At 43.8% G+C, this 27,958-nt stretch overlaps 1 protein-coding gene across 1 annotated transcript; it reads right to left on the reverse strand.

The window, feature by feature from the left end:
* On the reverse strand, positions 1–27,756 carry WDR88 (WD repeat domain 88). Its single transcript, XM_019742640.3, has 11 exons — positions 27,538–27,756; positions 22,527–22,637; positions 21,259–21,347; positions 20,581–20,644; positions 18,109–18,247; positions 16,347–16,476; positions 9,752–9,939; positions 8,013–8,095; positions 6,695–6,763; positions 2,042–2,134; positions 1–138 (listed from the first exon to the last, which is right to left on the reverse strand). Exons 1-11 carry the CDS (start codon positions 27,754–27,756, stop codon positions 1–3), a joined length of 1,323 nt encoding a protein of 440 aa, XP_019598199.3.
* Positions 27,757–27,958: the final 202 nt, after the last annotated feature.

Genomic DNA, 27,958 nt, shown 5'->3' on the forward strand with positions numbered 1-27,958 from the left:
TTAATCCTTCTCTTCTAATGATGATGTGGCCTCTGCTGACACGTCTTTTGCATCCATCCGGCAGAACACACATTTGGTGACTGTTTCAGAAAAGATGTCACTTTCGTAGATGGAGAAAGGCCTGTCACATTCTTCACACTGACATGAAATATTTAAAAAGAGCAGAAAGGAGGTCCTGGTCAGAGGGGAGCAAGGCATGCAGTTAGAATTCTTCTACCTGATCCAATCACCTTGGGCTAGATCAAGGTGAGCGCTGCCTCTCCTCTGTGGAGTGTCACCCCTACAAGGGTGGAAATTGCGGGCCACTGAGAGAATGAGCACAGGCTTCTCCCTCTCTTCCTCCCCAAAGCTATGCAGGTACTGCCAGCTCATGTCCCCCGCCATGGAGGTTCTGGGGGCAGAAGTGGTAAGCCACTTGTCTGTGGAGAGGACAAGGGGTGGGTGTCTAACCCCATCCTCTGCTCTGTGCAGAGCAGGACTGTGGGGCTGAGGGGCTATCCTAACTCCCCGACATCCTGGGGACACCGCACATTTACAGAACCATGAGAAGCAAGTAGGCAGGGTTTCTGAACAAAGCAGGGATTTTTACTGGATGATGAAGGTGCATCCTTCTCCATCTCTGAGCCTGTTTCTGGCCAAAGCACAGAGAACAGTGGGTACTGTGGCACAGCTCACTCACCACTCTGCTTCCCACAAACAAGTGAGCGACACCATGGGTGGGCTGTCAGGCAGTGGGCAGAGTTCGCTCAGGGGTTCCCACCACAGCACGGTCCCCTGAGACGAGCCTGTAAGGTGGCATGCTCCTGCCCTGGCTCTCCAAGCCCCTGTGCTTTACCACCCTGGCCCACTGCAGGACACTAAGACCTGCAGGAGAGGCAAGGCAAACCCTGCCAGGGACAGGCCCTCTGGGAAACCCGGCCTCTGAGGAAATCTAGCCCTTTTATTAAAACTTCTTTCTTCTACAGCATAATTACCCACGGCCCAACCCCAGAAGGGCGGGACTCAGGGGATGCAACTCCCACTGGCAAGGGGAGGACATTGGCAAGCACTAGTCAGTTTCCAGGGTGTGAGGACCAACATGGCCACAAAGGCCACGAGGACCCACTGGCCACAAAAATGAGGCCCATGTGGGCCCCACCCCTCACCTCCCTGCCCCACAGTGCTGTTCCCAAATGAGTCGTTCCCAGAAGCAGTGGCTCCCAGCTGGACCTTCGGAGAGGAGACAAGTCTGCAGGATTCCAAGGGAAGGAAAACTCAAGGCAGCCCAGCATAGACTCATCAGCCCCTCGAGGTGGCAGCCAGGTGCCTGCTCAGGGGTCCCAGCAGGGACAGGCCTCCACTGCCTAAGAATAGCCTCTGCGGCCAGCCCTGGCTGCACCTGGTGAAGCAGAAGACGTGCCCGCTCTACCACCAAGATTTCCACTAGAGAAACACAGGCACCTGAGCCCCTTCTATGGGAACTGGGGCGCTGGGAGCCTGGCCAGAGGGTCTGCAGCTGGAGCATAGGCAGGTCACGCAGTGTCCAACTGTGCCCAGCCAGTCCTCCGGTGCTCCCTCTGGCCTCATTTCTCAGTGCCCCTCACGCACCCCACTCATTCCACCCTTCAAACACACCAGGCTCATTCCAGCCTGAGAGTCTCCATACTGGCCATTTCCTCTTTTGGGAAGTTCCCCCAAACACCTGCACGTCTCACATCCTCACCACCTCCAAGTCTTTGAACAAATGTCACCTTCTCAGTGAGGCCTACCCACCCTGACCACCCTTTAAAATAGTGTAATCTCCAGCACTTCATTCCCATTTCTTATGTTATTTTTCTCTAAATTATTTATCCCTATGTGACTCACTACCTATTTGTCTTATTTCTTTATTCATTGTTTGTCTCCCCTTTTGGAATTAAAGCTCCCTCAGGGCAAGGATTTCAATCTGTTTGTTCATGGTCTTACCCCCAGTTGCCCAATAAATGTTTGTTCAAAGAGTAAATTAATTTGTAGCGATAACCAATGAAAGCCTTCATTGGGCTTAATTTCACCCGATACCAACCTGTTCCACTTTTAAGCCGAGGGCCTTTTTGTTCTCAATTACCAAAGGAATTCGGTCAATTGCTTCAATATTCCATAGTCTCATGGTTGTATCCTAAAACAAGTTAAACAGCAAACCAGGAGTCACCAAATGGACTCGTTAGGCTGGGAGGACCCAGGGAGGGGCATTGCATCCAGGTTACCTGTGGAGAACCTCAACCTGTAGAGGAGCACAGCTAGGGTGCCCAACTGTGTCCGTCTCTCCAGCACCTTTCCAGCTTTTGCACTGTAAGTCCCATATCCCAGCCAACCCCTTTCAGGGTGCAAAAAGCCTCATTGTTTTCAGCAAATGGGTGTGGAAGTTGGGGGGGGGGGGAGGTGTACAAGCTCATATAGCAGCCCTCAAAATGGGAGCTGAAAGCAAAACTATTTTTAATGTGAAATGGATATGCATAGGTGATCCACCTTCCACAGCTGCTGTCACTGTTTTCCGCAACTTGCAGGTCATGATAATAGATTATCCATTATTGTGATTCACTCCCAATGATGTAACTTACATATTCAACTTAACTGCACAGTAATTGTGAGTTTTAAAAGTCTGCCTTTGATTTTACCTGTGAATTAACTGCTGTGCTTTATTTCAAAATAATACTGGTAGAACTATTAACATTGTGTATACGGGGATCACATTTTTGAAGAGTTAAGATAATTAAAATGAGAACAATTACAAGAGCGATGCCAGCATGACCCAGACGTCACGAAAAGAAGGCCATACAACTCAGTTTAATGACAGGTAAACAGACACGTAAAACTAGTTTGGGGGATAAATAACCAGAACAAAGTATACGTGCAATATGCAAAGTCATTTGGGGTTGGGTTTGGTGGAGAAGGGGGTGTGAAAGCAATATGGTAACTGAGGCTCACACATCTGGACTAAGACAGGCAAGTTCTAAATCAAAAGTTTTTCATCTCCCAATAATATACCAATGTGGAAGAAAATGAACTATAAACCATCCATTGGAAAAGAAGAAGTAAAACTATCTCTATTTGAAGATTACATGACTTAGTATATAGAAAATCCTAAGGAAGCCACTAAAAAAACTATTAGAACTAATAAACAAGCTCAGTAAGATTGCAGGATACAAAATCAATACACAAAAGTCAGTTGTATTTTTATATACTTGCAATGAAAAATCTAAAAATGCAATTAAATAAACAATTCCATTTAATAAATGTTTAGGAATAAATTTAACAAAAGAAGTGCAAACATTAAAGACCAAAATCTAAAAATTATTATTAAAACTAAAGAAGACATAAATAAATTGAAAAACATCCCATGTTCAATAAATCAGAAAACTTAATATTGGTAAGATGACAATACCTCCCCCCCAAAATGATCTACAGATTAAACACAATCCCTATGAAAATCCCAGCTGACTTCTTTGCAGAAATTCACTAATAGATCCTAAAATCCATATGGAAATTCAAGGGACACAGAATTGCCAAAACAATCTTGAACAAGAAAAACAACATCGGAGGATTCATACTTCCCTATTTCAAAACTTATTACAAAGCTACAGTTATCGAGATAGTGTGATTCTGGCATAAGGATAGAAACATAGGTCAATAGAGTAGAAATGAGAGTTTAAACGTAAACCCTCACATTTATGGTCAATTATTTTTCACCAGGGTGCGAAGATCTAAAACTATAAAACTAGAAGAATTACTTTTATAACTAGAAGAACTGAAAAACTATAAAACTTAGAAGTAAACATAGGGGTAAATCTTTGTGACTCTGGATTAAGCAGTGATTTCTTAAATCTGACACCAAACCATAAGCAACAAAGTGAAAAATCGATAAACTGGACTTCATCAAAATTTAAAACTTTTGTGCTTTGAAGGACATACATCAAGAAAGTAAAGATATACAGAGGGTGCCCAAAATATGTATACACATTTTAAGAAAGGAAAAAACTGTATTAAAATTGTAATACTCGATATACACCAATAACAAAAAATGAATATAAGTCATGTGTGTACATTTTTTTGGCACCCCTAGAATAAGTCGCTAATAGGCACATGAAAAGATGTTCAACATCATTAGTCATCAGGGAAATGCAAATCAAAACTACAAGACATCACTTCAGAACTACTAGGATTACTACAATCAAAAAGGATGTGTTACTAACAATTGTCACCCCAATAAACTTTAATTTAAAAAAAACAAAAGAATGTGGAGAAATTGTAACCCTCCTAGGCTTTAGCACTAGAAAGCAAAAAAAGTGTTCAGCGCTTTGGAAAATAGTCTGGCAGTTCCTCAAATACAGTAAATGAATACAGTTCCCATGTGACCCAGCAATTCCACTCCTGGGAATATATCCAAAAGAATAAAGCACAGGTATTCAAATAAAAGCTTGTTCATGAATCTTCATAGTACAGTATCCAGAATAGCCAAAGGTGGAAATAATCCCATTTCTGATGAATGGATATATGAAATGTGATATATATATATATATATATATATATATATATATATATATATATATATAATGAATATTATTCAGCAGCAAAAAGAAATGAAGTACTGATACACATTATAACTTGCAGGCCCACCCAAGCTGCTTCCAGTGGCTTTCCCATACAAACGGTCTGTCTTGGCTCATGCTGCAGACTTTCCTAAAATCTCTCAAATGTTCACAAAACCCAAACAAGCAGCATCTGGCCTCGGCATGCCCTGTACCTCTTGCTGAGCAGCCCTACGCCCGGCACTAATGGCAACTGGCCTCGGTTCACAGCTTAGCCTCTCCCAGGCACCTTTAAGTTCGGCATACAAGACAGCCTTCCGTGGATTGCTTTGTGGCTCATTCCAGGTGGCCCCAGGCAAGGCACAAGCTGCAGCTGAACTCAAACTGCAAGAGATACCTGCACTCCCATATTTATTTCAGCATTATTCACAATAGCCAAGATATGGAAACAACTTAAGTGTCTGTCTACAGATGAATGGATAAAGAAAATGTGATATATATACATATACATATATATATATATATATATATATATATATATATATATATATGAACATTATTCAGCCATGAGAAAGAAGGAAGTTCTGCCGTTTGTGACAACTTGCATGGAGCTAAAGGGTATTATGCTAAGAGAAATATGTCAGACTGAGAAAGACCAATACTTACGATCTCACTGAATAGTGAAATCTAAAAATACCAAATTCATAGAAACAGAGAATAGAGTGGTGGTTGCCAGGGGCTAGGGGGGAGGGAGAAATGGGGAGATGTTAGTCAAAGATACAAACTTCCACTTATGAGATGAATAATTTTAGGTGATTTGATGTAAATGATTATAGTTAATAGTGCTGTATTGTATACTTGAAAGTTGCTAAGAGTATAGATCTTAAATATTCTCACCACAAAAAAGAAATGGTAATTATGTCACATGAGGAGGTGTTAGCTCAGGCTATAGTGGTAATCATTTCATAATATATAAGTGTATCAAATCAACAGGTTATGCACACTAAATTTACACAATATTGTATGTCAATTATATCTCAATAAATCTGGAAAAATAAATATATAAATAAATGTAAGCAATAGCTAATCAATACTATTGTATTCATATTCTCTTTTCTAAAAAGTCTTACATTTACGTATCTTAAGAATATACAATAATATAACCTATAAAAGTTAAATATCCAATAAAGACTTTTTAAATTCTAAATAAATTGCTGTATCAGAGGACAGAAAGCAACATTATAAAATAGTTTTCTATTTTTCTTAAATATATTTGTTTAATTCGTTCTACTATTAGTTACTATTAATAGCTGCAGTTAACTAGTCCTATTGTTTCATTTAAATAATAACATTTATGTGATAGAAAAGTAAAAGATACAGAATACGACATAATTTCAAATAAACACTCATTTTGCATATTTTGTTTTATATTTTTACTTTTTTCCAGCTTTATTGAGATATAATTGACAATCACTGTCATGTTTTTTAATTAAAATAATAATGCAGCCATAGAATTTTTATTATGTGTTATATATATTATTATGGCTTTTTGGTCAGGTGCAGCGGTATCTCAGGTTGGCTCCCTAACAAGTTGGTCATGGTAGGCAGAGTCTTGCCCCTGGTCTCATAGCCCTAGAAACCCCCAGCCTAGAGAATTACACGGCTCTAATAAAGGTGGAGGGCAAGGTGAGACCCCACTTCTCAGTGCTCACACCTGGGACAAGCCTCAGGATATCCTGGGCTAGTAATGTGCCATTGGCACAGGAATTTCAGGATGTAGTGAGGTGGGGATAGGAGACCCACCTGGGACCTCACAGGGTGGTCTCTGCTGCTTATCCACAAGCTGACACCTTCCCCTCCAAGGCCCCCTGTTTGTTTATCACTCACTCACCAGTCTGGCCACGCCTTTGCTCCAATAAAACACAAATGTTGGTGGTGCAGACACAGAGATACCTGGCAACTCCCCACATGAGCAGATGGAGAGATCTCCTTTCCATATATCCAGGCAGCTGCCTGGATGGGGACGACCTGGCCAGGTATGGCCCTCAGACTGAGTCTGCCCAGGAATTTTACTTGACAATAGCACGTCTGTTATCATTGGTTCTCACAAATGCAAGAGTTTAAGTCACTCAAAGGTTGGCCACTTTTACCTTTGAAGCAGACAGGATCCATTTCTTGTTGTTGCTAACGGCAACATCCATCACCCAGTCATTATGGCCCTGAAGAAAAATAAACTTTAAGGAGGACCTAGAGGAAAAGCTTTCGTAAGAACAACAAAAACAAACTCAAGAACACAACGCTACTTACATTTAAGAGTAACTAATTGTGCTTCCCAGTTCCACCGAGGACATTTCAGGTGGAATACAAAGTGTAAAGGCTTGTGATACATGCGTATGTCATGGCACTGTACGTGTTTTTAAAATAGCAGGATGGGGGAAAAAATGATTATATCCCCAGCTGGTCTCAGACCACCTCTTGCTGGTTTTTGCTTGCTTCCTTTGTTCTAGGGAATCCAGGGGTCTGATGGGTGAGGGGGCTTTTGGCTTCAAGTAAATGCAAACCTATTCACTGGTCCATAAACAAGTGGGGGATTGTTTTCCTCAGGTACAAGGGAGCTCAGAGAGGGTAGACAGCACTGCTGGTTCAGACACTTAATGACATCAGGGCTCGGTGTCAGCACCGTTGCCATTCTTTGGCCTTCCCCTTATGGAAAGAGGTGGACCAGGTGAGGTAATGTGGTTTGGTAGGAGGACAGAGAACTAGAGAGAAGGTTAAACTGTGCATAACAAAAAGACAGGAATTTGAGGGTGGAAGAGTAGAGAGGAGAGAAGAGGAGAAAAGTGAACAGAACAAACTGATAGGGGGTCAAATGGATTTTTAAACACAGGGAGGTTGAAGCTGAACCTCTGGATTCTGGCTGTGCTTGATAATCCATCTGTTTATTTTTGAGCTACTTTGAATGGAGTCTCCTCAGTGCTTGCAGCCAAAAGCACTGAATGGACACCCCCCCTTTTGGAGCCCCACGGCTTCCTGTGTATGCCTCGTTATGGCATTCAGCCTTCTTCACAGTAATTTCTGCTGCCCTTAGAACACTTTCCCAGCTCTGAGTTTTAGCATTTGCTCTTCCATCTGCCGGGAATGCCTTCCCCCAAGCTCCTCACTCATCCGGTCCTTCCTTGCAATCCCTTTCTGAGCTCAAAGGTCACCTTCTCCGAGGGGCCCTTCCTGCCCACCCATTGCGGCTTAGTCCTGTTTCTATCACGTCACTTTGTTGTGCTTTCTCCATTTCACTCATCAGTGTTGATGATTTGTTTGTTGGTTTCTTGTCTGCCCTTCCCTACAGAGCTGTCTGCTGCATAGGAGACGTCTAGGTCTGTCTCACCCACCGCTGTATTCCCACCACAGCAGCCAGCATGGAATGACTGAGGAATGAAGCTCAGATCCTCTATCTAATACAGGCATTGGTACCTTTAAGGAGAGCTTCCGGTAGCCTTCTCCTACATCCCAAATAGCCACAGTCCTGTCGAACCCTCCAGACACGAGAAAAGATGCTGCAACACAAAATGAAAGAGTCTCGAGGGGATCATCTTCCCCAGCCAACTGCTTCCTCCTGTGGTGAGGTCATAGCGGGCTGAGGACGCATTTGTGAGGTGCCTCCATGGCTCACTCTGAGGACACTCAAACCTCTTCCTGGTGGTTCAATGACCCCCAACCAATTACATTATTAATGGTAATTATATTCCATAATGTTGTCGCAAACACTGAATCAGCAAAAACTGAACCATCTTCCTCAGGAAAATACAGGGTTAGGTTCCTGTGAGATTCTGGACACATTTCATGAAGGCACAGAACAGCCTTCTTGCGTTTATGAATGCCAGGCAACACTTCAGCACTATGCTAAGGGGGCATTTTCAATAGCAAAATCCCCAACAAGAAGCTCAAATTGCAAAAATGTGGCACTAAGTAGACCACAAAAAGCACAGTTTATGATAAGAAAGATGAAACAAGAAGGCAGCGGGTCGCCTTGTTCAACTCCAGCTGGGAACGTGTGCATAGGCTAACTCAAACTGTCCGCTGCACTTCGCACATCCATGAGTGACCAAGAGTAATCACTTCAGGGTTTACTCTTACAAAAGTGTCAAGAGTATTCATTTTAGGGTTACAAATAAATTTTAGCCAGTAGGCATATTTACAAGTACAGAATCTGCCAAGAGTGATGATTGACTGTGTACAACTCTGAACCCAATAAATCCAAGGACAGTGGGGTCTGACGTACACAAAGGCTGCTTCTGAAGAGGGAAAGTTGTTCAGAAGCACCCTAGCATTTCTCAAGTCAGGCGCTGATGTGTGTGTACTGGCTGGGTGCTCCCCCACCCCTCACCCCCACCCCCACCATAAACACACTCCTTGAGGATGGAGGAGTGTAACATTTGGCTCCTGGGTGCCAGGAGCAGTCACTTCCCCCACTAGGGTCAGCTGCCATGGCAGCTTCCTGTCATTGCCTCTGCTTGCACCATGGCCCTTGGTCTGGAAATAGCATCCCAATTTCCCATGGGAAAACACCCCTCACCTATCCTCAGTCCCTCTGGTTCAGAAGGTACTGACCCTAGTGTCTAGCTCTGGGGGGTAGGCAAGTCACTCAGAACTGGCCAAGCAGAACATTTCATCCTCTGCTAAAATGATTGGTTCAGAGGTGGGCATGTGACCTAAGCTGAGCCAATAGGAATATTCCCTGGGACTTGTGCTGTCACCATCAGAGGGAGTGTGTCTCTTTTCTTCAGAATCGCCAGTGACCAGAACTGCTGTTGGCCTGGACCACCAGGGGCCATCTTTGCCTCCTTGAGGAGAAACACCAAATCAGAGAAAAGCTGATCTGAGAGGCAGAGTAGGAGAGTTGTCTCTCGGACGGCGTTGTCTGAGTGTCTGAACCCTAGGGTGAGACCTGCTCCTGAACTTTCCCATTACAGGAGTTAACAAATTTCTTTTGTTTGCTTAAACTACATTGAGTTGAGTGTCTGTCACTTGCAAACTTGTGCCTACGAATCTCCTCTCTTGGCTTTTTGTTCCCATGGATAGATCCACCTTCACTGTCAGCATCATTGGAAATTACCTCTCTGTACTAAGGAAAGTCCATGTGAATGAAACATGAGGAACTCTAACCCAGCACGCCCATGGATACAGAATCCTTTTTTGTATTTATTACTCACTATCTCTGGCAAAGTGGCAGGAGCTCACAGAACCTTCATGGCCTTTCATCAGAGTTACACAGGCTCCACGGTTTCGAAACTCCCCTGTATGGACATTCCATATTTTTAAGGTTTTATCCCAAGAGCTTGTACACAGGAAATGGCCACTGAAGGTAAAACAGCAGTTTGAGATTGCATTGGTGTGCGCCCTGAAACACAGATGGAAGGGTACACGCATTAGCACTTCGACCCTGGAAAATCTGAAGACACATATAAAAGGAGGAGGGGACGAGGGAAAGGGCCATTGGAGCTAATGGACATCATTCCTTCAATCACTGCCTAGATATCACTGATCCAGATATGAATTGCTCTGACTAGGTCACACTAGTCCAAGATTTCTTAATCATACTGACATTTTGTGATGAATAATTCTTTGTGGTAGGGGGCTGTCCTGTACATTGTAATATGTTTGGCAGCACCCCTGGGCTCTACCCACTGGATGCCAGTAGCCCTCACACCCAGTTATGACAACCAAAAATGTCTCCAGACATTGCCCCTAGTTGAGAACCACTGCACTATTCAGAGCAGCTTGAGGCCTAAGGGAAAAGAGCAGCTGGAAAAGCTGTCAGTGTTGGTCAATGAACTAATAGCCCTTCAGGTTTGGTGCTGGATCATACTTACAAAGTGGCCTCTCCTGTTCACACTCTACTCCTTTGTCTCTGAGACATGGAGGCTTCGCTGCTTCCCCTCTGCTCTCCTCTCCCACCCCTCTCTCACTTACTCCTACTTCTCTTCACCCCATCTGCTCTCTCTTTTTCTCTCCCTCTCTCCTCATCTGTCTTCAGTGTCATTAAGGCATGTATCAATGGTGTGCAGTTAATTATTAATAATAGAGTTTTGGGTTATCCAGTCTCAATTTTTAAATGTCTCCTTTTTTTGAAAAGAAAAAAAAAATCTGTCAGTATTTTGCTGCTTTTTGGTTTGTTTGTTCCTCAAAGTAATTCCGCCATGATTCTCATCTCCTGCTATAAACAGAATTTTCAAGTGAAGCTACAAACATAAATGAGCATTTCTGTGTAGCCTGGATCATAAAATCAATCATTTTACCTGAGGAAAAGGATGAGTACTACTGTTTTCTATAGCTCTGGTCAGAGTTGTGGACTGTGTTTCAGTTCTTTGAAATGCACAAACTGAGTAAGATCAAAGGCAAAAAAAAAAAGTCAACTTTCCAGGAGTGTCCATGGTAAAGCTTTCCAAATCTCTGTGCCTGTTGGGCTAAGAACCATCCCACCATCCAGATACTGTCATTGGGGTTTAAACCTGGAGATAGATAATAAAATAAAATAAAAATAAAAAAAACCTCTCCAGAATCCAGGCACTGTCATTGGAGTTTAAACCAGGGCTATCTCTATTTTCCAGGATGGCCTCTCATTTCAAATAAAGACTATTTCAAATGGTCTTCTCTCAAAAGACCATTTTACTGAGTACAAAAGTTTGGGGGAAATGCCTACATTGCACTTGCATATCTGGACAAGATGAAGTCAATGCTCTTCACTCTGTTCCTCCTGCTAAGGACAGCTAACAACGCTGGGCATTTATAAAGCGAGCAGAAGACTCTGACAGGTAGAGAGAAGAAGGAGGACCAGCTAGGGCTCTTGGGACCAAAGGATGGCATGCTGTGTGTCCCTAGGGTTTTCTTTTTGCTTCATATATCCTGTACTGAGTGCTGGGAAAGCTCATAACCCCCCCCCCAAAAAAAATAGGGAACAAAAAAGGCCTCCAAGTAAAGCTGTTCTCCCTAGCCAAAGGGAGAGCCTAACAAAACAGAACACTTTTAGACAATACCCACCTTAGTCCAGCCAAATATCTTGGGGAGGAAACTTCAGTTTTATCCCCATCCCTGTGAGCAAAAGCCAAGAGGGGAGCCTAGACTGCCACCCTTGCCAGGCTGTAATGAGGTGGCATGTTAAAACAAAAGATTTAAGTAAGACAAAGTCTTGTAATGGAATAACCAAAAGGTCCAGGACAGAACTGAAAATCACTCATCACACTAAGAGCCAGAAAATTCTATGTTTCCCTAAGACCTAGCTGAACAATCAGCTCTACTGTGTCTTTGAAAGCAAAAATTAATATAAGATCTGGGTCTTAATATTATAATATAATATAATATAATATAATATAATATAATATAATATAACATAACATAATACCGGGTCTTACATTAATTTTTGCTCCAAAAGACGCATTAGAGCTGATTGTCCAGCTAGGTCTTATTTTCGGGGAAACACAGTTTCAACATAAATGAGAAAAATAATCAACAGATGCCAACACTAAGATGACATAGATCTTAGTATTATCTGACAAGGATTTTTAAGCTGCCATCATAAAAGTGTTTTGAGGGACAATTATAATCATGCTTGAAACAAACAAAAAGATAGAAAGCCTCAGCAAAGAAATAGAAGATACAAAGAATGATCAAATGAAAATTTTAGAGTTGAAAAATACAGTAATCAAAATTAGAAACTCAGTGGAGAGGACAGAGGAAAGCATTGGTGAATATGAAGGCAGACAATATAAATTAACCTATCCAAAAAATAGAATTAAAAAAAAAAAAAGAACAGAGTCTCAGGAACCTGTGGGACTACAACAAAATAGCCAAACACTTGTTTCATCAGAGCTCCCAAAGGAAAGGAGAAACAGGGTGGGGCTGAAAAAGTAATCAAAGAAATTATGCCTGAAATTTTACCATATTTGGCAAAAGACATAAACCTATAGATTAAAAAAAAAAAAAACTAGGTGTTTCCAAATAGGATAAACTCAAAGAAATCTACACCAAATATATCATAATTAAACTTCTGAAAACTGAAGACAAAGAAAAATTCTTGAAAGCAACAAGAGAGAAATGACACCCTACCTATAAGGGGAAAACAATTTGAATGATAGTGTATTTCTCATCAGAAATTATGGAGGCCAGAGAAAGTGACATGACAGTTTTCGAATACTGAAAGAGAAAGAAAATGGTCAACCCAGATTTCTATATCAAACAAAAATATCCTTCAGGAATGAAGGGAAAATCAAGACATTTTCAGATGAAGAAAAATTAAGAGACTTTATTGCCCTCAGACTTACCCTAAAAGAACGACTAAAGGAAGTTTTTCTAAACTGAAAGAAAACAGTAAAAGAATGAAACTTGGAGCTTCAGAAAGGAAGACAGAACATGGTAAGCAAAAGTATGGGTAAAAAAAAAAAAAAAAAAAAGGTATGGGTAAATGTAATACTTTCCTTCTCCTCTTGAGTTTTATAAATTATGTTGGACAGTGAAGCAAAAAAAAAAATTATAACAAAGTACTTATGTTTACTTCTCGCAAGCTTCACAATCAGTTGAAATAATGAATTTTCAAAATCCTCTAGCAAGACCAGGCATATAAATTGCAGGGCCCCGTGCAAAATTAAAATGCAAGGTCCCAGTTCCTCAAAAAGCTATACATAGTATTACCATTTGATCCACAAATTCCACTCCTAAGTATATAGCCAAAAGAATTGAAAGCAGGGATTTGAACAGATACTTGTATGCCAATTGCAAATTACAATATTATTTACAATAGCTAAAAGATTTTTTTAAAGTGTCCATCAACAGATGGATAAACAAAATGTGATACATACATACAATGGAATTTTGTTCATTCATAATAATACCTCCTATAACATGGGTAACCCTTAAAAAATTATGCTAAATGAAATAAGCCAGATGCAAAAGGACAAATAATGCATGATTCCACTTATATGAAATATCTAGTATGATATGAAAAAATGCTCAGCATCACTAATCATCAGAGAAATGCAAATAAAAATCACAATGAGATATCACCTCAGACCAGTTAGAATGGCTATCATCAACAAGACAAATAGTAAAAAGTGTTGGAGAGGCTGTGGAGAAAAAGGAACCCTCATACACTGTTGGTGGGAATGCAGACTGGTGCAGCCGCTATGGAAGGCAGTGTGGAGGTTCCTCAAAAAATTAAGAATAGAATTACCATATGACCCAGCAGTCCCTCTGCTGGGTATATACCCCAAAAATCTGAAAACACTTATCCATATAGACATATGTGCTCCAATGTTCATTGCAGCTTTATGTATGGTGGCCAAGACATGGAAACAACCAGAGTGTCCTTCGATAGATGAATGGATAAAGAAGTTGTGGTATATATATACAATGGAATACTATTCTGCCATAAGAAAAGATAAAATAGTGCCATTTGCAACAACATGGATGGATCTTGAGATTATTATGCTAAGTGAAGTAACTCAAACAGAAAAAGTAGATGTGGTGTGGTGTGTGGTATATAAAACTGTGGTGTGATATGTGGTATATAAAACTGAAAACAACAAAAGAACAAGACAAACAAATGAAGAAACAAAAACTCATAGACACAGACAATAGTTTAGTGGTTACCAGAGGGTAAGGGGGAAGAGGGATGGTAGATGAGGGTAAAGGGGATCAAATATATGGTGATGGAAGGAGAACTGACTCTGGGTGGTGAACACACAATGTGATACCATGTTTCCCCGAAAATAAGACCTAAACGGAAAATAAGCACTGGCCTGATTTCTCAGGATGCTCGTAATATAAAATGAGCCCTAATGCGTCTTTTGGAACAAAAATTAACATAAGGCCCAGTCTTATTTTGGGGAAAATATGGTAGGGCTTATTTTAGATTACAAGTGTCCTGAAAAATCATGCTAGGGCTTATTTTCTGGTTAGGTCTTATTTTCAGGGAAATATGGTATATAGATGACATATTACAGAATTGTACATCTGAAATCTATGTAACTTTACTAACAATTGTCACCCCAATAAACTTTAATTAAAAAAAAAGTGGTGAACACACAATGGGATTTATAGATGATGTAATACAGAATTGTACAACTGAAATCTATGTAATTTCACTAACAATTGTCACCCCAATAAATTTAAAAAAAAAAAAAAAAGAAAGAAATATCTAGTATGAACAAATTCATAGAGGCAGAAAGAATAGAAGTTAGGGTTAGGGGAATGGGGAATTATTGTTTAATGGGTACTGAGTTTCTGTTTGGGATGATGAACGGGTTTTTTAAATAGATAGTGGTTTTGGTTGTACAATATTACAAATGTAATTATTATCAGTGAATTCACTTACAAATGGTTAAAATGGCAATTTAAAAAATAATAATTTAATATCCCACAAACCTCTGAAGTATACACTATAAATGGGTGAATTGTATGGTGTGTGAATTACACCTCAATAAAGCTGTTAAAGAAGAAAGAAAGAAAGAAAGAAAGAAAGAAAGAAAGAAAGAAAGAAAGAAAGAAAGAAAGAAAGAAAGAAAGAAAGAAAGGGGAAAAAGTGATGGCTTCTGGGAAAACTGCGTGGTTACAAGAGAGAGATTTTTTACTACATATTCTTTTGTACTTTTTTAAGTACAAAGCATGTGTTGTATGCTTTATGTTGTTAAAAAGTAAATCACATATTTTTGAAATAAAAACATGCAAGGTCCATATTTAAAAACTAAGAATTTCAGGACATTGACCTCAGAGCATTACATCAAGTGTGGGGCCCCTCTGAGTGTGGGCCCCAGTGTGACCTGAGAGGGTATAAACCATGAAGCCAGCCCTGTCGTATAGCACTGAAAATCCTTGCCTCGATATTTTCTTGCTGAAAGCTACATTTCCGGAAAAATCTTAACTTCAGGTCAATCAAAAATACCAATAGACATTTCTCTTATTTTTGTTTCCATTCCCATTGGGGCAACAGAATGGAGAGGATCACCACACTTGCTCACAGCTGGAGCTGTGGACACCTCTGCTGCTCTCACCCCTGTCACTTCCACCACAGAGCTTCTCTAAGGAGCAGTGCAGGCCTCCCTGGGGCAGAGGGGGCACCCACAGCCCCTCCCAAACCAGCTTTCCCTGGGAGTCACTCTCAGTAACAGAGCACATGCTGGGCACCCACCGTGGGCCTGTGCTATGGGCCTTCGTATGTTGTATCTTAGGCCTCACCTCTGCCCAGTTTGCAGACAAGGAAACTGAGGTCCGAGGTCACACAGGATAGGAACCTGCACACCTTTAATGTCTGGCCAGACTCCCATGGGAAGCCTGGCCCAGGACGGCAGGGCTTGTAATTGAATGGAGCGGGCAGGGTGACAGAGCATTTACATATTCTGGGATTCTGATTCCAGGGCCCGCTGGACAGGACTGGCCACCCCTCTGGTGGTGGCCACCTACAAGTTGACCGTTGCAGGCTCTGGATAATCAGATCTTCCCATTTTGCAGGAGACACTAGAAAGTCGCATTTTGGCAGGGGGCCTCTGCACAATATTTTCCAGTGTTGGCTCACATTGAAACAAATGCACCTGAGGCCCAGCCCAGCCCAGCCCACAGGCCACAGCTGCCTGCCATCCTGCTTTCCTTTCTCCCTATCCAGCCTCCTCTCAGCACCCATGACCAAGTTGGAGATGCCCCCTGTGGATGCTGGCTCAAAAGCTGAAGGTGTGCAGGCCAAATCCAGGAGGGCGTGGATGGGGCCCCCGCCCATCCCCCTGCTGTAGGATGCTCCAGCCTCCCAGGAGCCCTCCTCACTTGGCAATGGTGAGCAGTGTGGTCTGGGATGTAACATCCCAGATCTTGACGCTCCTGTCCAACGAGACGGAAGCCACCTTCTGGCTGTCAGAGTCAAAGCAGCAAGCGGTGATTGAGCTTTTGTGATGACCTGAGGCACAGAGAAGGTGACTCGTTAGACACATTCCACATTCCAAGTCACAAGCTTCACACGACTCCCCCGACAGTGACCCTATTCTGGAAACACAATTCTGGTTTTCACTAGGGACTATTCACTCACACCAACATTCCTCAGTGCCTACCACGTGCCAGGCTGTGAACAAGGAGCCCCATCAAACCACTCCGTCCCCGCTGAGCAGGCAACGACCCACAGCATGCCAGGGGCCGTGAGAGGAGGGCAAGGTATGTCAAGGCTGGCAAGGAGAAGCCTGGCACAGCCCTGAGAGGTTGAGGAAGGGCCGGAAAAATTAGCAACAGAAGCAGAACAGGAAGAATGCTCCAGGCAGAAGGAAAGCATGTACAATGGCCTGGAGGTGGGACGGGACATGGAGAAGCGTGGTGAGCAGCTAGAACCTGGAGCGTGAGGACACAGAGCAGGAGGTGACCCAGTAAGGGAAACATGCAAGCTGTGGGGCACAGCACATAATCATGGTTCCATGTTGATAAAAATAAACCTAAACATATATGGAAAGTAGCACGGCACATATCATGGTTCCGTGTTGATAAAAATAAACCTAAACACATATGGGAAGTAGCATTGTGTGTGTATTTGCACGCGCGCGCGCGCACACACACACACACACACACACACACACACACACACAGTTCAGAAAAGCTACCCAGCAACATATTGTTAGTAACAGGCACCTCCGGGGAAGAGACAGGACAAGTAGAGCTGCCTTTCACTTTTGGCTTTACATACTTACGAAAATTTTTTACAAACATTATGTATTTTTTTAACTTTTTATTTTGAGATAACTGTCAACTGACGTGCGGTTGTAAGAATAACACAGAGAGACCCTATATGCCCGGTTTTCCCCAATGGTAGCATCTTGCATGACATAGAGTAGCACAATCAGGAAATTGACATACAATAATTATTAATTTTATACTTTAAAAAATACAAATAAAAACGTCAAGGGGCCAGCCCAGTGGCTCAGGCGGTTAGAGCTCCATGCTCCTAACCCCGAAGGCTGCTGGTTCTATTCCCACATGGGCCAGTGGGCTCTCAACCACAAGGTTGCCAGTTCAATCCTTGAGTCCCGCAAGGGATGGTGGGCTGTGCCACCTGCAACTAGCAATGGCAACTGGACCTGGAGCTGAGCTGCGCCCTCCACAACTAAGACTGAAAGGACAACTTGAAGCTGAACAGCACCTTCCACAACTAAGATTGATAGGACAACAACTTGACTTGGAAAAAAGTCCTGAAGTACACACTGTTCCCCAATAAAGTCCTGTTCCCCTTCCCCAATAAAATCTTTTTGAAAAAAAAGAAAAAGAACGTCAAGCAGGCTGAGCCCCACTCAGTATAAGATTGGGCTTTAAATGTCTATGTGAGCAGAACATTGTTTCACTTGTTACAAGCACAAGACTGAACGGAAAAGTTTAACTGATGAGGACCAGTCTTAGTTTTAACTGCCTGTGGTTTTATCAATCAGTGTCTCATCTTGAATTATGTGGCTCAGGCCATTATAGTTTCAGCAAATAAAGCAATCAAACATCACAGTCAGTCCAATGACAAGCGGCTGTTACCGTGGCAGACAGAACAGAGCAGGGAACTCACCTTTGACGTGTGACACAGTCGTGGCGCTTTCTGCATCTGTGATACAGATTCCGCAATCCACATCCAAGCCAGAGACCACGTATTTACCATCAGGAGAAAACTGACAGGAGACTATGAAGTTTTCATGACTGATTTTCCACTGAAATAGGGCAACAATCAAAAGGTTGTGTTCTCTCTAGCCCAGCTGTCCAGTAGAACTTTCTGTGATAATGAAAATGTTCCATCTATGCACTGTCCACTATGCTAGCCACTGGCCACATGTGGCCATTGAGCACTTATAATGGGCTAGTGCAAAAAACCCTGAATTTTCAAGTTTGTTTGGTTTTAATTAACTTATTTAAGAAATGTACTTAATTAGTCTGTGTCCAGGACAGATGAATGAGGAGAGGGAGAAAACCCAGCGGAACTGACAGCAAGGTTCTAGGAATGGCCAGCTGTTCATTTTGGTAAACAAGTGGTTATTGCCTGGCACTGTAGACGAGACACTACAGCCCCAGGCCCTCAGGCAGCTCACAGTCTCCTAGGGAAGCCTGGCACCAAACCACAAGAAGGGGACAACGAGCTACTCAACAGTCTCTGTGTTATAAATCATGATATTGCCATTGTGACAGTTTTAAAATATGCCCCCCAATTCTCTGACAGTCCTCCTTCCAGAAGATGGAGCCAAATTCCCTGCCTGTTGCGTGTGGGTTCGACGTAGTAACTCGCTTCTAATGAATAGAATATAGCAGAAGTGACAGTGTGTGACTAGGTCACAGAAGAAACCATGGCTTCCTCCTCGCTCTCCCTTGGATTATGCAGGAGAGGGGTGGGTGGGAGGTGGTGAACTGCCATGTCCTGAGGACACTCAAGCAGTCCTCTAGAAAGACTCATGTGGAGACGAACTGAGGCCTCCTGCCAACAGCCAGGTGAGTACGCCATCTTGGAAGGGGATCCTTCTGCCCTAGTTGAGCCTTCAGATGATTATACCGCCAGGTAACATCTTAACTATGACCTCACAAGGGACCTGAGACAGAACTACCCAGCTAAGCTGCTCCTAGGTTTCTGACTGTCAGAAACGGTGTGAGATAATAAATGTATATTGTTTGAAGCTGCTAAGATTTGGAGTCATTTGTCAAGCAGTAGTGGATAATTAATTCAGCCCGATAGTTGGCAAGTGGCATGGATGGCCTGTGCAAGAAAAATAAATCAAAGTACTAAAACAAGTTTAAAGAAGAGAAAGAAAGATCCCAAATAGAAAAGCTGGCTAGAGACAAGAGCAGGAAAGTTACAAGAGATGAAATAAACATTTGAAAACATGCTCCAAGTCAGGCATAATCAATGCTAGTCTCATTTTTCACCTTGATAGCTGGCATGTGAGGGTGGGAGACGGTGGGCTCTCCTCCAGTGCCTAGGGTATGAGTTGGCACAGATTATGGGAGGTTAATTTTAAAAGCACCATGTGTCTATACCAAATGAGCAATAAAATCCAGCTATATAGCCAAAACTATTGGAGCAAGTGTATAAAAAATTATATGCAAACTTTCCTCATTGTATCATTGTTTATGGTAGAGAAAAGTGAAAACAGCCTTAATGTCCTACAACAGGGAATGGTGAAATACGGCATGACCTACTCATCCCTTGGAATCCGTGTCCATTAAAAAAGATGATGTTCTTGTGTACTGATTCAGCATTTGTTGTTAAGTGAGAGAAGAGTCAGGATCCAGGAAGTATGTATAAATGATACTATGTTGTTAACAGAACAGACTTGCCTGTGTTCATATGTAACCGTGTGTAAACAGGAAAAGAGACAGCAAGATGTTAACTAAAATCTCTGGGGGTTGTCTTAAGGTTTTTGTTTTTTAATCTTGGCTTATCTTGTCTTTCTAAAAATATTTTACAATGAATGTAAATTGATCTTTGCACTAAGAGAAAGGTTGTTTATTTAAGGAGAGGAAAGAGGGGGAAGGGAGAAGACTGGTGATGAGGAGTTGCTGGGGGAAGGGCCGCAGGGATGGGACAAGAGATGGTGAAGAGGCACCTGAGCGGGGTGGGGGCTGCCTGGGCTGGAGGCAGGAGGCAGAGGGGGTCTCGGGGCAGTTTGGATGGATGGGTCGTGGCCCCTCTAAGATGGAGAACGGATTGGGACAGGCCAGAACCCTCATGCTTTGGCTACAGGGCCTTTGTCCCATGATCTCAGCGCTACTTCCTGCCTCATCAAATCCAAACACCCCACAAGGGACGAGCGCTTTCTCTCAGCCTGAAATGCCATGTCCCTGCCCCAGCCCTCTGGCCCTGTCCCACTTGTTTCCTTGTATCCATCCCTCCCATCCATCAAGTAGAAGCCCTCCTTCTGCTCGCTCTGGAAAGCTTTCCTACCCAGATGTCCACCCTCCATCATCTTGGGTCCCCAAGAAAATTGTTTCCTGGAAAATTGGCTTCTTTTCCACACCCAGCCCAAGGCTCCCTAAAGCCCAGTCAAGACATACTTACCAGCAGCTTGCCTGTTTCAAGGTCCCAAGTCCTCAGTGTTTTGTCGTAGGCTGCTGCGATAATTCTGGAAATAAAACGACAAGCATAGGGTCTTCATGACAGAGACAGTTATGCATATGATTTCCCCATAGAAATTTTTGATAATTTAAGACCGAGATTGCAAATAATACTGGAATCTCTCTAAAGATGCTTCATGAGCCTCCCTGGAAGGCGGTGGGTTCTCACTGGAAACAAAGAGAATCTAACACAAAAGCACTACAGCACCATGCTCTTCCCCACTCCCTCGGCCATCCAAGCACGTTCTTTCATGTTTATGGCCTTTAAAGGTATCATCTCTTCTGCTCTATACTTGACCATCTTATTCTAAGGAGCTATCTATCTACAGCTAGAGCCATCACTTCTGCTCATGAGTCTATCTTTTTGCAAGAAACCACTTTAATAGCTCATTTCATCCTGAAATCTTTCCTTTGTACATCTAGTAAAATAATAAAAATGTACCTTTGTCTTGTTATATGGCATGTTTCCATGGCAATCTTTCTCCTCTGTATAAGATACATTTCCATGGAAGTTAAACGCCCATATTGTTTTTACTACACTGTCGCCCGCAGGCGTGCTATACCCTGGCCGGCCTCTTCACTCTCACTTTTCCTGACCAACGTAAAATGAAGAACAGGTCACCTTCTGCTGTCGGCCGTGACACTGCACTCTACAACAGGCGCTTTGGTCCGGGGCTCAAAATCCCGAATGATAGATCCATCCGCAGCGTCCTTAAATCAACAGGAGAGAGGGAGAGTGAGCGAGAGGTCACGGAGGCGTGGACTGAGGTTGTGACCTGAGTTCAACATCAGCCCTGAGCTTCTCTACAACGAGTTATGAGAACTGCATGGTCCTATGACTGTCAATCAGTTCAAAAGGGGCAAGGACTTCCCCACCCAGCAGGTCATGTAGCCGCTCAGCGTCGCACAGCTAGTGGGCCCCAAATGTGGGGGCCTGAACCACTTGGACAGTCCCCAAACCCTCCTGCCTAGTCTGCCTGGCTTTGGTACCCACTTATGACACAGAAGCAGCTCCTCCAAGGTCATCTGGAGGGTAAAGGCGTATCCTCCATCCGGTTACCTGAATCGGAACCCAGGAACCAGCCTTGACTCATTCCACCCTGTCTCCCTCCTGACCCTGAAGCCAGAGGAGATGACAAAACTCAGAACTCACTCTCCTCCCCCATGAGCCTGGCCCCAGCCACATGGTCATCCGTGGCCTGGCCCCTGATTGCCACCCCCCATCCCTGCTCCTTCCTTACCTACTCCTGACTGGCGAGCAATGCCCCCAAACAGGTCTCCCAGGGCCTGCTGACTATGCCCAGAAGGCTTCAAAGAGTTCTCGGTGACCGCCTCTCTGCAACCTTTGCTGACCATCGCACCCCCATTCCTTGTGGCCCTACTTCCTGCACCCTGGGGCGCTGATCCGTGCTCAGTCTGCCTCTCCTAACCACCCCTCACGGACAGGTGCCAAGCCTGGCCACTTTTCTGTCCTCTGTGATCACCAGGCTTGGCCATACCATCCCTGTGGATAGAACTCATTTTTCTAAATGAGAAGGATATCCAAAGAGATTACACAGCTCAGACCCCTCAGCTAGGCCCTAGTCACAGCTGGGACCCTCGACCCTCCAACAAAAGATGAGGAGCTTCCAATCCAGTGGTCTCCATCCCCTGCTCCCACTGTTTCCAAATCAATAGGCTAACAGCAGCTACACTGACTTCATCTCTCTCTGGTGACTTGACACTAGTGTAAACCCTCACGTTGCTTTTCCTCCCTACACTTTGCTCAGAAAGGCCTTTCCAAATCTGTGTGATCCTTGAGTGCCTGGAAACTCAGTGTGGGGGAACTCTCCACAAGAGGTGACATAAGTTTACAGGATGTTTCGGTTCCACCTACACAGGGCCACCTACCCACAGCTTCACGGTGCAGTCATAGGAGCCACTGAGGAGCTTTGTGTCATCCACACAGAAGTGACAGGAACTCACAATGTGCTGGTGTCCGGTCAGAACTTGAAATGGGACCTGAAAAAAAGATAGACTGAATGAATTGCAGGTTGCAGAATACAAGATCAGGGCTTTAAAAGTCAATTGTATTTCTCTACATTTGCAATGAACAATCTAGAAAAAATAAGGAAAACATTCCATTTACAAAAGCATCGAAACAGAAATAAATTTAACCAAAAAAAGTGTAAAATTTATACTCTGAAAATTACAAACCATTGTTGAAAGAAATTTAAAACTACCTAAGTAAATGGCAAAACATCTATGTTCATAGATTAGCAGTCTTACCATTTTTAAGATAAATACTCTCTCAACTGATCAGCAGATTCAATACTATCCCATCAAAATCCCAGCTGACTTCTTTCTGAAATTGACAAGCTGATCCTAAAATTTATATGAAAACTCAAAAGAAGCACAATAGCCAAAACAATCTTAAAAAAGAACAAATGTGGACCACTCAAAATTCCCAATTTCGGGGCCAGCCCAGTGGCTCAGGTGGTTGGAGCGCAGCGCTCCTAATGCAGAGGACGCAGGGGGAAGGTGGAAAAAGGGGGGGAAAAAAAAGAATTGTTATCCAAAATAGAGTTGGCCCTTCACATCTTCGGGGTTCCCATCTGTTGATTCAACCACAGATCAAAAAAAGAAAGGTTATGCTGTTGCTGATATGTGCTATGTAGTTAGGTATTCTAAGTAACGTAGAGATGATTTAAAGTTTATGAGAGGATGTGCCTAGATTATATGCAAATCCTATGCCATTTTACATAGGAACTTCAGCATCCATGGATTTTGGTATTGGGGAGCGGGTCCTGGAACCAATCTCCCCGAGGAGACCAAGAGACAACTGTATACACAGAACTCTCAAAGCTTAACAATAAGAAAATAAACAACATGTTTTAAAAATGGGGCCACAACCTTAATAGACACTTCACAAAAAAAGATATACAGATAGCAAATAAGCATGTGAAAAGGTGTTTCACATCACGTGTCATTAAGGATTTGCAAATTCAAACTACAATAAAAATACTTGATTGGCCAAAATCCAGAACACTGACAACACCAAATGTTGGCAAGGATGTGGAGTAATAGGAACTCTCATTCATTGCTGGTGGGAACGCAAAATAGTACAGTTACTCTGACTAAGTGAAAGAAGCCAGTCTGAAAAGGCCGCATACTGTATGTATCCTAACATATGACATGCTGGAAAAGGAAAAACTATGGAGACAAGAAAAAGATCAGTGGTTGCCAGATGTTTGGAGGGTTTGAAGGGAGGAACAGGTGGAACACAGGGAAATTTTAGCGCAGTGCAATGATTCTTTATGATACCACGATACATGTCGTTATACCTTTGTCCAAACCGATAGAATGTACAACACCAAGAGTGAACTGTGAGGTAAGCTATGGACTTTGGGTGTCAGTGTAGGCTCATCCATTGTTCCAAATATTTCATTCAGTGGGGAATATTGATAATGGGAAAGCCATGCATGTGTGAGGGCAGAGGATATATGGGAGATCTCTGCATCTTCCTCTGAATTTTGCTATGGATCTATTGAAAACTGTTCTAAAAAATAAAGTCTGTTTTAAAAAATACATATGTATACTTTTTAAAGGAATGAAGTACATACAACAGGGATGAACCTTGAAAATATTATACTGAGGAAAAGGAGCCAGTCACAAAAGACTAAATATTGTTTGATCCTATTTCTATGAAAGGTCCAGAATAGACAATTCTATACACAGAAAGTAAATTAATAGTTGCCTAGAGTTGGGCGGATGGTTTGAGGGGAAATGGAGAATGATTGCTAATGGGTATGGAGCTTCTTTTTGGATGATGAAACGTCCTAAAATGATTATGGTCCTGGTTGTATAACTCTGTGAATACACTAAAAACCGTTGAACTGTACACTTTATATTGGTGAATTGTGTGATGTGTGAATTATCTCAATAAAGCAGGGCTTTTAAAAAGGGATAGAAAGAGCAAGCCTAAAATGTTCCACTAACCCCCCTCCCGCATGGCATCAGTGGTGGGGTGGGGGTGTCTGGGGAATGCAGTGAGGAAATGTGGGACACAGAAAGGAGTGGTTCGGGGTTCTGCTGCGGTGTGGCGGGGCGGGGACTCTGGGGGGGGCTGGGGGGTTGTCTGGGGAACAGCCCACGGAGAACCGTTCCCAGTCTCACACGCGACAATTCATCCAGCTACCTCCGCCTCTTGGCAAAACTCTCGGGTCTTCGAGACTCCTCTCCTTACAGAAATAGCACTTTATTCTGGGAAAGCATAGCCGCAACAGGGGGACTTCCTTCTAACCCCAGCCCGACCTTCCTGGGGACCTCCTTTCAGATTTTTTCTGCGCCTAGTACTTTTGGGGTCCATTAGAGAAAGGGACCCAGAGGAGCTGCAGAGAGAAGTTCCAAGCACATGGACTTATTTTCGGAGGCGCTAATGAAAATGACTGCCCAATTTTTGTAAAAACAGAACAATTTACGGTAGTTCTTTTATATACGTAGGTTCCTTCATTCGTTCGACAAGTATTAATATGTCTCGAGCGCCTCCCCTGTCGGGCCTTGATCTAGGTGCCCCGGAACCGAGGAGCAAAGACCCCCATCCCGGAGGGGTGCGCCGGTGGGCGTGTTGGTGCCACCGGGGGCTGAACAGGTTCCTGCTCTGAGGGGCCGGCGTGGGAGAGGGAGGCAGCCACCAAATAGCCAGGACATGGTGCCAGGTCACGGCAAGAACCGTGAGAGAGCTGCTTTAGACTGGCGGGCACGGAGAGCCTCCCCGGGCGAAGGGGGCGCGGGGGGGGGGGGGGGGGGGGCGGGGGGGCGGAGCAGCGCAGATGGTGACGGGAGGTGACAACGAAGATACCAGAGGGCCTGCCTGAAAATCAAGTCTGAGAGAAAAAGAACAGGGAGATGAGCCCGATTTGAAATGGCCTGGAAGGCCGCGGTCTTCCTCTTTAATGTTCCAGAAAGTCAGGGAAAGGTTTTTGAGCCAAGTATTTTTTAAAATTGTGACATGGGCCATTTTCATTGAGCGACACAGTCACATTAACCTCCAAAGTATATCGTCAGTCACTGCTCCCATTTATTCTAATCGTCCTTTCTTACTTGGGTTCCTAAATTCTGATTTTTTGTTGTTCGCCAGGGTGCTCCCTTGTTCCTCAGAGAGAAGCATCCTGTCTGAGTCTTTGCAACTCTGAAGAAAATGTCTTTCTGTTGCCTTTATCGGACATAATCAGTTTGGTGGGGTAGAGAATTCTTAGATCACAACCTTCCCTCTAAGAGCCTTACAGAACTTAACTTCCGTCAATCTAATACATCATAAAAACCTCAGGCCAAAAGAAAATCATAAGGCACCTGAATGTGTATCCACAGGTGACTGGTTAACTTCATCAGGGGACAGCTAGCCAATGGGATACTATCCATAAGAAAGAATAAGGAAGCGAATTCTTCATTGATATGGGAAGATCTGTAAAATATACTGAGTAAAAAAAGAAAAAGAAAAAATTAAAACTAAGTGCAGAAGGAGTCTACGCCTCTATGTAACAAAGGGAGGACAAACATGTTCGAGTATGTGCTGGTAAATGCATAAAATATCTCTGGAAGGCTACAGAAGAAACAAGAAACATTTGTTGCCTCTGTAGAGGAAAATACGGCAGTTGAGGGACAGAGATGCTAGGGTGACTTTTGTTAAAAAAAACAAAACATATCTATTGAATCTTGGGGATGTTCTATACAGAATATAAACTAAAACACAATATCTGTGCTCTCCTTCCATTTTACCTGAAAATCAGAATAAGTAGAACAACTAAAAGCACAGCGAAGCCCTGGCGCACACTCTGCTTTTTCTTCAGACTTCCTTATGGAGACCCCAGTTGAGGGGCGACAGGGACGAGGACAGGACAGTCAGCCAATCGATGATCTCAGTTGTAGACCTTGCTCCGAGGTCTTCTGATGGCTGGAGGAGCCTAGATCTCAAGCGGATCCCAGGCTTTTCCACTTGTGTGTGGGATAGCTTTGCTCCTATCCTCGCAATGAATGCAGGCATTCACAGTGTAGGTCTTACTTCCCTGCAATCTTGCAATGAACTTCACATCTCTTTCCACGTGAGCACTCACTCCAGTCTTTCCTCAGCCCAGGGAGATTTTCTTCATTGTTTCCTGCTGTATTTCTTTCCTCCTGCTCTCCACACCTCTTATATGTGTATTGGCTCATCTGGATCTCTCCTTACCTTTTCTCTCATAATTATTGTTTCTTTATATTTTTTTTCTCTGAGTTCTCAGAGAATCCCCTGAGCTTGTCTGATAGTCTGTTTCACTTCTCCACTCCCGATGTTAAAGCCTTTGCAGAGGGTTTGGGTTTGGACACCCTCTTTCTCATTCCTATGAATTCTCTCCGTGCACAGATTATTTCCAGCCTTTGTTTTAGCATTGTGATGTCTCTCAAAGTAGTATCGTTAGGTTTTTATATTTTTATTATCTAAGTTTTCTGTTGCTTCTGGTGCTCTGTTTAATGGGTAGAGAGGACTCCTTCACTGAACCTGGGGCATGCACTTGGGAGTGTCACCATGGGGACATTTGGGAGGTTCCACCGGAGACTGCAGTGTCTGGGTTGGAGCCATGTAGTGGCTTTGGAACAGTCCTCCTCCCCACCCCCTCCCCACCCCCACCTCACTCCCACCACCCCGGGACAGCCATTTCCCCAGAAATGACAGCTGGAAGCCCAGGAGGACAGCGGCATGTCCTCCTAGGCAGCCACTTCCAAGCTTTAGCCCAGGAGGTGTGCCTCAGGCAGGTGACTGGGCCCAGAGTTTCACTAGGGGTCTTAGCAAAGCCAGGTGGGTCTCTCGTGGATCCTCTCGCGGCTTGTGTCTTCCCCACGTGTGGGGAACAAGCCACCGCCCCCTCCACCTGAAGGCGATTCTGACCTTGGACACAGCCTCCTGGTTGCCCCGGAACTCCTTTTCAGTCATCAGCTGCTCGGGCAGTGGTAAGTCCTCGTCCACGTGCAAGGGATTTAGGTGGGGCAGAATCCGGGCCCGCCGCCCCTCCAAGAGCTGCCGGTGTAAGTGGCCATAGGCCTTGATCAAGGCTGGCAAGGGCACCCGGTGGGGCTCAGGCGCGCCATCCGCCAAGGGGGGCTGCATGTTAAGTCCCTGGGGCTCTGTCTTTTTGTCCTTGTCTTGGGCTTTAGGGGACGTGGGGGCGCATGGTGCCTGAGAGGCCATCTCAGAGCCCCGCCTGCCAGTCAGTGGCCCGCACCCGGGCCTGACCGCAAACGGCGGCGCCACGCGCCCACGCCCCCACACCCAGCCCTCGGGACCGACCTGCCCTCCCCGTGCCCGGAGA

This window comes from Rhinolophus sinicus, chromosome 8 (genome assembly GCF_057876585.1).
Source record: "Rhinolophus sinicus isolate RSI-liver-muscle chromosome 8, RSI-T2T, whole genome shotgun sequence".
NCBI lineage: Eukaryota > Metazoa > Chordata > Mammalia > Chiroptera > Rhinolophidae > Rhinolophus > Rhinolophus sinicus.

Coding starts and splice junctions, on each gene's coding strand:
- WDR88 (XM_019742640.3), bottom strand. CDS start 27,756: ATGCAGCCCCCCTTGGCGGATGGCGCGCCTGAGCCCCACCGGGTGCCC. Junction 9,940..16,346: donor ACACTGCTCACCATTGCCAA/GTGAGGAGGGCT, acceptor TCTGTGTTTCAG/GGCGCACACCAATGCAATCT. Junction 6,764..8,012: donor ACCGGAAGCTCTCCTTAAAG/GTACCAATGCCT, acceptor ATTTTTCTTCAG/GGCCATAATGACTGGGTGAT.